Below are 13,796 nucleotides of genomic sequence, written 5' to 3'. Positions count from 1 at the left end.
TCTCTCTCTCTCTCTCTCTCTCTCTCCATTCTTTACTGTACTTATGTTTTGTACATTTTAGAACACCATTTCAGACCACTTCAAGAAAAAGAAACAATGACAGACTTTTGGGATGTGAGTGGTGAAACTGGGAAGGTAGCGAGTGAAGTCACCCCCCTGTGAACTCGCCCCAGGTGAAGTCACTCCAGTCCAGGTTAGTCCATGGGCCAAGCAGGTTTTTGGTACCACTTAAGGTGACAAAACAACACTTAGAATCCAGCCTCAGTGTATCATGGCCTGCACAAAAATGTATGATAACCATCCCAGAGTGGTAGTTGTAGCCAGGTAGGGGTCAATGAAGAATTACACAGAGGTCAAAATTTAAAAATGCTCCAATCACGTTGAAAACTATATCACATTATTTGTCTGATCATAACAATTCCAAAAAAGTATAGTTTGGACTATCTATGATGGATGTCGATCTTGTTTGACCTTTACTGTGGAGACCAAACATTCAACACAGTCAAAACTATTTCATTTTATTAATCATTTTATTTCAACCAATAATTTGCGTCATTTTTTTACTGAAATTGGAGCAACTTTAACTTTTGACCCCTGTACAAACACAAACTGACCTGTGTCACCATTTTTGCTGTTTTTACCCCATAACTCCAGAACATTCCATCATAGATAGTCCAAACTATACTTTTTTGGAATTGTTATGATCAGACAAATAATGTGATATAGTTTTCAATGTGACTGGAGCATTTTTAAATTTTGACCTCTGTGTAATTCTTCATTGACCCCTAGCTGGCTACAGCTACCACCCTGGGATGGTTATCATACATTTTGTGTAGGCCATGATACATTGAGGCTGGATTCTAAGTGTCGTTTAGTCACCTTAAGTGGTACTGATTAGGTCAAAATTGATGACTGGCTCATGGACTAGGTGAAGTCACCCCTATTTCCTTAAATAATTAAGAATGACTAGTTCAAAGTTAGGGACCTGCCAGTGTGATGTATCAAACTGGACAATGGTCCCTGCTTCTCCCATCAATGGACTTTTTACCTGACAATTACATTCCCCAACCTTTAAGCATCATCTCACACTTACAAAACTTGAGTAAGAACAATGTATTATGCCACTGGTGTGTATAAATAATTTATTACGTGAACATATCTGAATTGAAATATAGTGTTACTGGAGTGGGGTGACATAACCTGGGGCGAGGTCGCACTGGGGTGATTTCAAAATGAACCAACTGGGAATGGTGGAACACTTGCCTGTTGAATCCCCCTTACAACTTTCCAGGCCATAAATGTAGGAATTTACAAGGAATTAACAAATTAAGTTAACCACACAAAACATAAAATATGGTGGTCACCATCGGACAAATTAATGTAAAGTTACTATAAAATTAACTTGATTACTAAAATTGCATAAATTTGCAACAAAACTTGCAAAAATGGTTGTTATTTTCTCTTTTTTCTTTTTACAACCCCAAATCAGAAAATGTTGGGATGATATGGAATATGTATATGCAAAGAAAAAAAAAACCCTGCAGTGCTTCTTACATTTAAGTTGACTTGCAGGCAGTATGAACTTTTGTGTTGTCAACTTTATTTCATTTGTGAAGACACATCTGTTCCTGCATTTAAGGAATGCAACACATTCCAAAAAAAAGTTGGGAAGGAGGCAATATTATTAACTTATCACTTATCAGGAAGGGTGGAATAATATTAAATGATCAGTTGTCATTAAATAATCATTTTTACAGCTATTTTTCTTTAGAAAATCAGGGGATGGATTCACAAACGTTTTCAAGTAACTGAAAATGTCTTGCACTTTATTTACATCAATCATTAAGAAATACAGGTGGCTTAGGGGTTAGCACTGTTTTCTCAAAGCAAGAAGGTCGTGGGATCGCTTCCCACCCAGACCTTTCTGTGTGGATTTGTTCACGTGGGTTCCCTCCGGGTGCTCTGGCTTCCAAAAGCATGCAGGTTGGGTGAATTGGAGACTTTAAATTGACTGTAGGTGTGAATGTGTTGTGTGGGCCACCAGAAGAGGAGGTACTGCTGGCCCACCACCAGAGGGTGCCCTGCCTGAAGTGCGGGCTTTCTGATGCAGTGTTCGCTCGTCTTTGCACAACGACCCGTGATGTACGTGTCTGACGCCAGCAAGGTGGTTTATGTTATTAATGTTGTGTGGGCCGCCAGAAGAGGAGGTACTGCTGGCCCACCACCAGAGGGCGCCCTGCCTGAAGTGCGGGCTTCAGGCACGAGAGGGCGCTGCCGCCACGGACACAGCCGGGAGTGACAGCTGTCACTCATTATTTCCTGACAGCTGTCACTCATTCTTCATCATCTCACTCCATAAAACCCAGACGTCATCTCCACCTCATCACCGAGATATCGTACTTCTATGGAGGTAACTTTCTCTGCCTGTATTGATTGATTCCAAGAGCTATTGTGTTGCAGCTGTCTAACCAGAGGACCGGCGTGGGTCGCGACTGTTTCGTCCTACGTCCCGTCAGATAAGTGTTTGAGACAGGAGCTGCACGAGTGTGTTAGAGGTGGAGGTGGCATTCCCACCGTTGTTGTTACGGGGTGTACACACACCCACACTTAACTGTCTTTGCTCTTCGCCAGCAGTACCAGATCCGACAGTCGGGGACGGTGATCACCTGGGAATTCGGGACTTGACGGCTCCAGTATTCACCAGGTTCGGTGGCGGCGGAAATTGTGTGGTTCTGGCTCTTCTCAGGACAGACGTCTTCTATCCTCGAGCCTGCCCACACGTCACCTTTGTGGATTGACTGTTATCAGATTCTGAGATTGTTTGTATGTTCGTTGTGCACCTTCACAACATTAAATTGTTACTTTTTGGCTCATCTATTGACCGTTCATTTGGCCCCCTGTTGTGGGTCCGTGTCACTACACTTTCACAACAGAATGTGTTTGTCTGTATGTGGCCCTATGATGGACTGGTGTCCTGTCCAGGGTGTACCCTGCGTCACGCCCTGTGACTGCTAGTGTGATGGAGGCCAGCAGGAGTTGCTGTGCATGTGGTAGCCAACAGGTCTCATTCCCCCGATAACCAAAGGATACTCTAGTCACTCAGGCCAGAGCCCGGGTTTTAGCCGACTGGTCAGAGCATCTGCCTCGAATGCAAGAAATTGTGAGTTCACATCCTGAGGGGAGCGAGTGGGAGGAGTAAAAAAACAACTCAGATTAGAGTACCATCACTACACTGGGGTAGGCTCCAGCTCCCCTGTGATCCTTGATTGGAGTAAACATATGTGACCGCAGGACCTTTGTGACCGGGATGGCGGTGGGATCGAACCCCAGACGGCTCGCACTAAAGACCATTACTCTACCAGGTCAGCCAAAGGGGAATTCCCCGTTAGCCAAGCTAGCGGGAACGTCTTTTCAATCAGGACCCGGGAGCTTCATCCCGCTACACATATATATCCTAAATCTGTATCAGTTATAGTGCAGTGGATATGTAAAATGATTGTGCATTTTGTGATTAAAGTATGAAATTTTGCACACATATTCTAAATTAACTAATACTTATTTTCAGATATGGAGGTATCCTGGAGCTGACCTCTCATGACCTACAGGGGTCAATGAAGAATTACACAGGGGTCAAAATTTTAAACATTTCCAATCATATTGAAAGGGATATCATATTATTTGTCTGATCATAATGATTCCAAAAAGGTATAGTTTAGGCTATTCTTGACTTGAAATTTTGTGGCGTTACAGGGTAAATCCAGCAAAAAAGATGACAATCTCAACTATTACAGGGGTCAAAAGTTCAAGTTGCACCAATTCTGGCAATAAAGTGATGCAAATTATTGAACTAATAGGATTAATAAATGGAATAGTTTTGTCTGTGTTGAATGCTTGGTCTCCAAAAGTCTCAAAAGTAAAGGTCAAACAAGGTTGATGTCCATTGGATTCTATGACATGTGACATATGTTACCCTGTAATATGATAACTAATCATGACAGATGGTGCAAACTATTCCTTTTTAAAACCCTATTACCTCAACCAATAATTTGCATCACGTATTACCAAAACTGGAACAACTTTATCTTTTGACCCTTGTATAAACTGAAATTGACCTTTGTCAACATGTTTGTTGTTTTTACCCTGTAACTCTACAACATTTAGTCAAGGACAGTCTAAATTATACCTTTTTTTTTGGAATTATGTTCAGATAAATAATATGATATACCTTTCAATATGATTGGAACATTTTCAAAAATTTTGATCTCTGTGTAATTCTTCATTGGCCCCTGTAGGTCATGGGGTCAGCTCCAGGATACCTCCACATCTGAAAATAAGTGTTAGTTCATTTGTGTGACAAATTTGGTGCTTTAGTCACAAAATGAAAAATTGTTTTAGAAATTTTAGCTAAGCTGCACCACTATTCTCAAAAACCAGATGACTGTGCTGGAAGGACAGACAATCATGTTCTGTGCAAAAAGCCAAATTATTTACTTGGTGCAATTTACTGATAACACGTACCAGATTAAAAAAAAAAAAAAAACAGTCACTGCCATTGAGTTATCTTTTATTTTGGTCAGTTAATAAGAGAGGGGGAAAAAAAAGACAAAATAATAATGGAATATTCAAAATTAAACCAGGCAGTAATATTTTTTCTTCCATTTGTGCACATCAAGCCTCCATGGTGAAAAAAATATGTTTTTCTTATTCTAGACAATGCTTTGTATACTGTTTGTTGTAGGAAACTTTTTACTGTTGTACATCATCTCAAGCTTTATTTTGTGCCTAACCTAGTGTCTTTTAATTTTAGGTAACTTTTTGGCCAGGGGTGGCCATAACAGTTTGGCAAAAGAGGTTACTAAATAAAAAAAACAAACAAAAAAAACAAATGTTAAAGAATACACAAACACCCTGCTGTGGATGATTCACACACCAGAAGTGCTACAATCAGATTCCCTCACAAAGGCATAACAACACTATGGTATAACAATAACATTATTAATGCAATGCCTTACATATAATATATTTGCTCTATTAGAGGTGCACCTAGACCAAAAATTAAATTCTTTCGATACAGAAATATTAAAATATTACTCATTTTAACCATAAAAACACGCGTTATTTACGTAAGCCCATGCGCTTCTAATAGAGGAAATATGGTAATATTTTTCCCCAGCTTTGGGAACTGGTGGTATAATTTTTAACTAATATTTCTTGGAGAATTATTTTTGAATAAATGTTTTAATTGCTGTTGAACCCTGTGCTGGTTGGTTTTGCTTTTATCTGTAAGCTGCATCCACAAATTACAGATTTTATATATTCATTTATTTTACATATGCAGATTATATCAAAGAACAGACCCGTTCTCCTGATGTTCAACCAGTCAAAACGGCCATCACTCACCTCTTGAACACCAAAGGCAAACGCTTGCTGAAGAAGTGTGATACCGCTGATTAAAGGCTTGCCCTAAAGTTTGTTCAATATTTCATCCAAGAAAAAGTTAAATTTTGTCACTTTTTGTGTATTGTTTATTGTGTATTTGTGAAATAAAATTTATATTTAAATGTTTAATTGTTACCATTATCCTTTGCATATTTTATGGCATTATGACTTGTAGGTTCCTATAGAGATTCTATAGGTTGTCCTATAGGTTCCCATAGAGATCCTAAAGGTTGGCCTATAGGTTCTGGTAGAAATGCTATAGGTTGGCCTATGGATTATTATAGAGATCCTATAGGTTGGCCTATAGGTTCCTACAAAGATCCTATAGGTCCTGATAGAAATGCTATAGGCCGGCCTATAGGTTCTTATGGAGATCCTATGGGTTGGCCTGCAGGTTCTTATAGTTATCCTATAGGACTGCCTATAGAGAGCCTATAGGCGAAACATCCCAATTGCCTATAGGCGCTTATAGGTTTTTCTATGGTGGCCTATAGGTTTCTCTATAGGCTTGTCTGCAGAAATTCTATGGACTAGCCTATAGCAACCTATAGGTCATGCCTATAGAATTACCTATAGTTTTTTCTGTAAGGGATGGGGGAAACCAAGAGACACCCTTGATGCTCTGAAAAAATCTGGCTTTGATGTGAGTGGTGAAACTTGGAATGGTGGAACATTTGCCTGTTGGATCTCCACTTACCTAAATGTTGAAATTTATGAGGAATTAACAAATAAAAATTAGGTTAATCATGCAAAACTTGAAATATCTTGAGTTCATACTGCATACAATGAAATACAAGTCCTGCAGTGTTTTGTTCAGACAGTGAACCATTCACTATATTCATCAGATCATAATTTTATTATTATTATTTGATTATTTTATTATTATTTAGTTGTTCTTGGGGGGGTTGTAAAGTTTTGGCCCCGCCTCCTTCATGACGTCACTCCGCGAGGCAGTGTGGCTGTGGAAGTTTGTTGTTGCAGCTCGAATAAAATGGCATTGAAAGCTGTATTGAGAACTAAGTGCGTCACTTCGGGTATGTTTGTGTGGTAATACACTTTGATTTAGTTTTATGCATACGCTTAGGTGGTTTGCGTCGAGGTGTTTGTGTCGGAATTATTATTATAAAAGCAGTGAGGAGTTAGCCGTGTTAGCTAGCTGCTCTGCACTTTGACAAAGTAGAGGAAAGGTCACACCACAGAGGGATTTAATGGTCTGTGATTTGACTTGTTTGGTTTGTGCACCACGTGCAGTCACGTTGTTGATGATATCAGATTTACAGTGCTAGCTTTCATTAGTTCAAGTTGTCATTCACATTATGTTGGTCATTGATTTTTTTTTTTTTTTTTTTCCTCCGCCAACAAAGATGGACAGAGGTTATGTTTTTCGCCTGTTTGTTTGTGAGCAGGCCGGAACCCACAATTTTTCATATATCATTGGCAGGTTATATTCTGCCGGATACGGCAAACACGCACCAAGCGATATTTGACCGGATCTCCTCGCTGATTGGCTAGTTCAAATGACATCATTGTAGAGTTTATTTCAACATGGCGGCGCCCTCGGCAAAGTTGAACTGTACGATATTTCCCTGTACGCAGCACCAGCAAAATGGCGGGTTGCACTGTTTTGCCGGCCGTCTAAATTTATTCATGACGGAACGGAACGGCCGCAAAAAACACCAGTGGAGATAATTTTGGGCACGGCAGTGGAAATAATTTCAGGCACGGTAGAAAATTTTCGCCACACGGTGGAAATAATTTGGGGCACGGCTATGCCATGTTTTTGAGCTGCTTTTAGCGTCCGAGAATCCCTCCAGCAGTAGGTAATTTTCTGTTCCGATTCAAATGACGTTATGGCACCCAAAACGGCATTTAAAGATGAAAAATTAGCACCAACACTCAATGCCGAAGACGCCGCCATGTTGATACTCTCTACGATGACGTCATTTGAACTAGCCAATTAGCGAGGAGATCCGGTCAAATATCGCTAGGTGTGTGCTTGCCGTATCCGGCAAAATATACACTTCGTATATCATTGTGAAATTTTTTTTACAGAGGATTCATATCCTGATAGGCAAGAACTGATTCAATTTTCAAGATCATAGGTCAAAGTCAGGAAAAATATTGGAAAAATCCTTATCCTTTAGGAAATTATTCTGTATCCTTTAACATTGAACTGGTTTTCAAAAATTCAGAACTCTGTCCAAAAAGATCAAATTTCTTTCATATTTGAGAGAAAAAAACTTCAAGTGCATGAAGTAAATTCGTACTCCTGACATTTGATCACATCTGATTTAGCTCATGAAAAGCTGTGTCTAACAGGACTTTAATCTTGAAAATTTTTTCCAAGGCAAAAATTTGTGGAATTGGAAAATAGAAGTGTTGACAGAGGTTTGCACTCTATGAGCACGGTGCTTTAGTTATTATTAATTTCTTTTTAATATTGATAAATGATGCGATCCTAAATATAATTTCAGAAGCATTCCAGTGAGAGGAGTCCTTTGTACTCATATTTGTGAAATGTCACTGCACAGAAGACATCTTCCTTACAAACAGCTTCATTGTTTTCTCTTATATGAGCATTTTCACATTAAAGGATTCATAGTGGAAAAATAGGTATTAATGAAATTGTGACTACATTTTTTTAGTTCAGTAATATTAGTTTCTTGTACATGGTGGCCCACATTGTGAATAATCATGGCAATTATCAAATTCTACCATGAGGTGTTAAAAAGTTCCATCCATCCATTTTATATACCCACTTGTGCCAATTAAGGATCACAGGGGGCTGGAGCCCATCCCAGCAGTCATAGGGCATGACACGGGGTACACCCTGGAAATATAAGTAAGGAAGTAAAATTTATTTATATAGCACCTTTCATAGATATGGCATCACAAAGTGCTTTACAAAACAACCAAGTGAAATACACAAAATACAGCGAGGGTCCATTTTAAATAATAGTTTTTTTAAACAGGAAAACATAAAAAGAATAAATCAATAAAAACCCTTGTCTAACTAAAAGCCTGTTTAAAAAGAAAAGTCTTTAACTGCTTCTTAAATACACTAATGGTCTCTAGACAGCGAAGGGAAAGAGGCAGAGTGTTCTATAGCCTAGGTGCTACTGCTCCAAAGGAGTGATCACCTTGCATCTAAATACCTGTTTTGTGGGTAAATTTGTGTGTCAGAAAAAGCAAGTGTATATTTCAACTTGCATTGTTATTAAATTACACTATGTAACAAATTTTTATTTTTGTTTTGTTCCTGGGTACACAGTGTGTTTTCCTAACCTGTTATGCCTTAAATAAATAGAAAATAGCTGTTATTCCACAGAAACTTTGCTTCCGTGATCAGCACAATGATATTTTGAAATTTGTCTGTTTCAAGAATATTCTCGATTCGCCTTCACTACTACTGAGTAGTCTTCTAGAATATTCTTTAACTGCTAGAACTGTCCAGAATTTTCTAGAAGTTTCCAGAATTATCTAGAAATTTCAAGAAACTTTTAGAACTTTCTAGAACATTAAAAAAAATAATAAAATCAAAGTTTGTGCTGAATGTAGTCATTTTTCCATAGACATTAGACATAAGCAGTTGAAATATAACACTTAGAAGCCAGGAACAAAAATTGTGTTACATAGTGTTATAGAAGGCAGGGCTATATTTTATATTAAAAACCCTTCTTTGGCATCTACGAATCAGAAATAGCCTTTATTCACCGCATATCTAAAAGAACACAAGGAATTTGTCTGCAGTTTGAACTGCACTCTCTCTGTACAAGCATGTATAAATATACACCAAACACTGCATAATTCACAATAAAAATGTGCAATAAAAATGTGTGCAAAGGAGAAACAGACAAACATTGAGTAGTACAAGAGGAATATGAATTAGTGAGTGTTTTGGCAGGTTAAATTGTTCATCAGTGTGATGGCCTGTGGGAAGAAACTGTTCCTGTGTCTCGTTGTTTTGACGTACAGAGCTCTGTAATGTCGACCAGAGGGGAGGAGTTTAAACAGTGTGTCCAGGGTGTGGGGTCTGCAGAGATATTACCAGGTCGCTTCCTGGTCCTGGATGGAGGGCAGGCTGCCTCCGATACTCCAGTACTATCTCAAACATTTATTTAATGCTGGTGGAGATATTTTTTCAAGTAATGTGCTTTTGTACCCTTTGAAACTTGGAAATTTCATTGAAAAATGTCCCCTCCAATACAAGGATTGCGAAAAAGGCAATCATTTAAGCAGTTAATTGATCATCACCAATGACTGTTGAAAATGTTTGTGTCAAATTGAATGACTAATTGAACTAACGATTCAGCTGTTATGAAGTTTGAATATGTGTTGATATTTCCATGAACAGCGACCTAGACAGAGTTGCTGCATGCTTGCCACCAAAGGTTGTGTTGTTATTGTTTCACTCACTGAAACACTGTTGCCCACAGGTCTTTCCCGGCTGCTCTGCAGCAGTCATGACAGTGTTTGTGCAGCTCCTGTGCTCGTTTGTCAGCAGAGAAACAATTCCACCTCATCTAAGATCAACGTCAGTTTAGACCAAAGCTCAGGTGAGGATATTGCTTTGAATGTGAGCAGTCTTTTATCAAACATTTAAGGTAAAACAACCTTTCTGTGTCATTATATTGTAGGCGTGGCAGTGATGCGCATGCAGAGTCCTCCTGTCAACAGTCTCAGTTTAGATTTCCTCACACAGTTCAGCATCAGCTTGGAGAAACTGGAGATGGATAAAAGCTGCAGAGGCCTCATCATCACTTCGGTACAGTACAACATCTCTCTGTCTATATAATAAATGTTTGTTTAATATAATATGTCTGTTTGTGGCCATATCTTGAAAATGCAAAGCACAATTTCAGTTAACCTTGATGGATAAACAGTTAACTAGATGTGGCCGATCCAGTCCAATATTGGTATCGGGTTCCGATACCAACGTTAAGTCACGGAACGGAAATTTCCAGTACAACCTGCAGAGATTTCCAATCCAGGAAAGGACCTGGAAAAAATGTGGATCGTGCATCCCCACAGTGAACCATTCTTTCAAACTGATTATAGGTCTAAGGTCAGGTCCAAATTAATGGTCATTACCAAAAACACACAAATTACCATATCTAAGGAACTTGATGAGGTATTGAAATGTGGCTTTCTGCATAGTCTTCTGCTCCCCTCAAGCTACGAAATGTATCGGCCCTCTGGCATCTATGGCATCAAGCCAAGTTGAAAAATTAGCTGGTGGAGGTGGCAAGGCATTGCAGTCATCTGGGTGCAGTGAGAATTTTTTTTTTATTCTGGCTTATCTACCATTGATTCCAGTATTTAAGCACTCCTAAAAGTCCATATTGGACCACCTGATAATATATTAAAAACTGGATGTCAAATCAAAAGGAAACATTTTTATGACGTTGCTGCACAGGTGTTTTTTAGCTTGTGCCAGTGTCTCAGACGTTTAAGCACAAACGTGCATGCTGTATAATGCGATAAGTGTGTGATAAAAAAAAGTTCAGTCTTAACTCTGATATTGCTTAACAATTTTTTTTGTGTCATTATAAGTATTGAAATCTCCACACTTTGTCATCTGTGTGCATTGTTGCTGTCTAGAGCTTGCCCAAGGTGTTCTCAGCAGGCCTGGACATCACAGAGATGTACGGAAAGAGTCCGGAGCACTGTGGAGAGTTCTGGAGGGCCGTTCAGGAGATGTGGCTAAAACTCTATGGCTCCAACATGATCACTATAGCTGCAATAAATGTATGTATAGATGTCGGGCAGTTTTCACACAAAAAGTGATGTTTTATAAATGCATCAGAACTACCGGCAGCTTAACATATAGAATGATTTCACCACTGTGGTTGAGACAAACCGAAACAATGTGTTAAATAATGCTGCTCCGTTTGATTGACTGCCAGGTGAGCTCTGTCCTTCTGCTACAGCAAAAAGGGCTTAAAGCAACATGAAAAGAATCAAACCTGTTTGGCAACTTGCCCCTGAGCAAGATTTTCTCCTCTGTCAACTCTCTACAGGGATCCAGCCCTGCTGGTGGCTGTCTGATGGCTTTGTCATGTGATTATCGAATAATGGTTGAAAACCCTCGTTACAGCATCGGTCTTAACGAGACGCAGCTCGGCATTGTAGCACCTTTCTGGTACGGAATGATGATTGACAACGGGTGTGAGAGTTGTGGTTGCAGCGATAGAGATAAGAATCGGGAACTGGTTCCGAATTTTTCAGTCGTTTGGAGTCATGTGTATCAAGATGCTTATCAGTGCCAGTGTGTTTTTCTAACAGTTCCACTTTGCAAAAACTCAAGTTTGACGTCACGTTTGACAGTCATGGTGTTATGTCATGGAAATATCACTTATATACATGATGTCAAATTTCTTGAGCCGCTTGCGTGGGTAGGGAGAGTTCCCATGTGATTAAAAAAGCTTTTCAACCTACCATCCCTGGTTCTCAAGACCAGGCACCTCAGTGGCTCTACTCTACTCTGTTCTACTCTTCTTTTTTAGATATTTAGATATACCTCAGTATACACTAGTAGAGTTGTACTTTAGAATTGGAATATATTATAGAAGACATACCTTACTGAATTTTCATCTAGCTACAGGAAAGTTGATCAGGCATCAAAGAAAGTTGATCAGGCATCATTAAAGGAACTGATAAAGAAGTAGACTGGTTACACTGTTATTGAAAAAAATCTGATAAATTCTCATCCCTGTGCAGTGATGACTGTGATATGATGGTGGTACAGTGATGGTCATGAAGAAAATGAATGAAAACTGAAGTATTCTTTTTTAATACTGTTGTATTACAATAGTGACTTCTAATTGTAAAAGTATATCAAAATACTTTAATGTTTGTTACAGTATTGTAAAGTTTTGGAAGGTTGGAATATTTTAACAGCCATTTATAGACCCTTTCCCTTTTGTACTGAGAGCTCTGCATCCGTGAAGTCTGTCTCCCTTCACAGATTTTTGATATCTGATTGCCTGCGATTTCCAGGGAGGAAAAAATCAGATGCCTAATCTGGGCGTGCCATTGGGTGTAGTCCGTGATCACTGTAGCATTGTAGAACATTGTGATGAATCAGAAAAGTTTTAAACGTTTTTTTTAAATTTTGGATGTCGAGATAAATCGTGATTCAAATCACAGGGTAATGTATAAAAAGAGTTGAAAGGGGACAATGTGGGAACAGAATAATACAGAAATGCTGCTTGACCACATCTTATGTGGAAATGTAAAATCTAGCTTTGTTGGGAAAAGGGGTTGAAAGCTCCATTTTTGTTCCTTTTACTTTCCCAAAGTAGTCGCCCTCTTTGTTTTTACATAGTACAGTGAAGACAGACCACCCTCGGTGCTTTTGTTTACCAGAGATTATTAAATGAAACATGTTAAAAGTGAATTTCACACAGTTGAGATGGGTATGTCTGGAAAGACTCTAATTTGATGAAACATTTGGGTTTGCTGTCTTTAGGTTTAAGGACACCATTCTTAATACTATCGGCCATCGGAAAACGGAGATGGCCCTGGAGTTGGGGCAGCTCTACAGCCCCTCAGAGGCCCTGAATATAGGATTGGTAGATCAGCTGGTACCTGAAGACCAGTTACTCACCACAGCCACCCAAACCATGACCAAATGGTTGGCCATTCCAGGTATGACGCTGTTACATTCACAGCCTGAAGAGCGGTAGCAGTCTGAGGGCTACTGGTGCACCGTGGACCCTACTGCTAACTGTTTCTCCTTTTGCTTATAGAACATGCCAGACAGCTTACCAAGTCCATGATGAGGAAGCCAACCATCGATAAACTGGCATCTAACAGAGATGCTGACATCCAGTACTTTGTCCGCTTCATCACCAAAGACTCCATTCAGAAGTCACTAAGCATGTATATGGAGATGCTTAAGAACAGGAAGAGCTAGACGAGATGGGGCAGATGTAAAGTGAAATACCCACTAATGGGGCTTTGAGACTCTACTTGAAAATACGTCTATCATTAGTGGTGTTTGTACATACTGGGAGAGAGGTTTTACCCAGCAACGTTGTTTAAGATTAGATGACATGTCGCTGTGTGTTTTTAGTTTTGTTTTTTGGAAGTTACTGGGTCCACACGCCTTCACCATTAAAGTACTGCATCTTACTGACCTTTTGGGAAATAGTACAAGAAAAGTACATTGCTGTGTGTCTCTGTATCCTAAATTAGGGGGGAAAATAGTCAGCATCTCACAAATTAGTACTTTACTCAACTACTTTGAACTGATTTCAGTGACTGAATCATCATCAGTCGTGTTCATTCTTTATGTAAGTACTTTGTTACTATGTCACAAAGAATAAACATGTTTTCTGACATACCCCTACTAA

At 39.2% G+C, this 13,796-nt stretch overlaps 1 protein-coding gene across 2 annotated transcripts; it reads left to right on the top strand.

The window, feature by feature from the left end:
- Positions 1-6,375: 6,375 nt before the first annotated feature.
- On the top strand, positions 6,376-13,796 carry eci1 (enoyl-CoA delta isomerase 1). 2 transcript variants are annotated; one of them, XM_034190764.1, is made up of 8 exons: positions 6,376-6,473; positions 9,876-9,995; positions 10,077-10,204; positions 11,041-11,187; positions 11,460-11,581; positions 12,911-13,089; positions 13,191-13,279; positions 13,670-13,796. In XM_034190764.1, the coding sequence occupies exons 1-8, from the start codon at positions 6,431-6,433 to the stop codon at positions 13,688-13,690; spliced, it is 849 nt and encodes a 282-aa protein (XP_034046655.1). In that variant the 5' UTR covers positions 6,376-6,430; the 3' UTR covers positions 13,691-13,796. The 2 variants fall into 2 exon arrangements, with proteins under 2 accessions (XP_034046655.1, XP_034046654.1); XM_034190763.1 differs by lacking the exon at positions 13,670-13,796 and having other exon boundaries at positions 6,431-6,473; positions 13,191-13,369.

The sequence above is a fragment of the Thalassophryne amazonica genome, chromosome 16, assembly GCF_902500255.1.
Source record: "Thalassophryne amazonica chromosome 16, fThaAma1.1, whole genome shotgun sequence".
Lineage (NCBI taxonomy): Eukaryota > Metazoa > Chordata > Actinopteri > Batrachoidiformes > Batrachoididae > Thalassophryne > Thalassophryne amazonica.
This window is presented reverse-complemented; position numbering and strand designations above follow the sequence as displayed.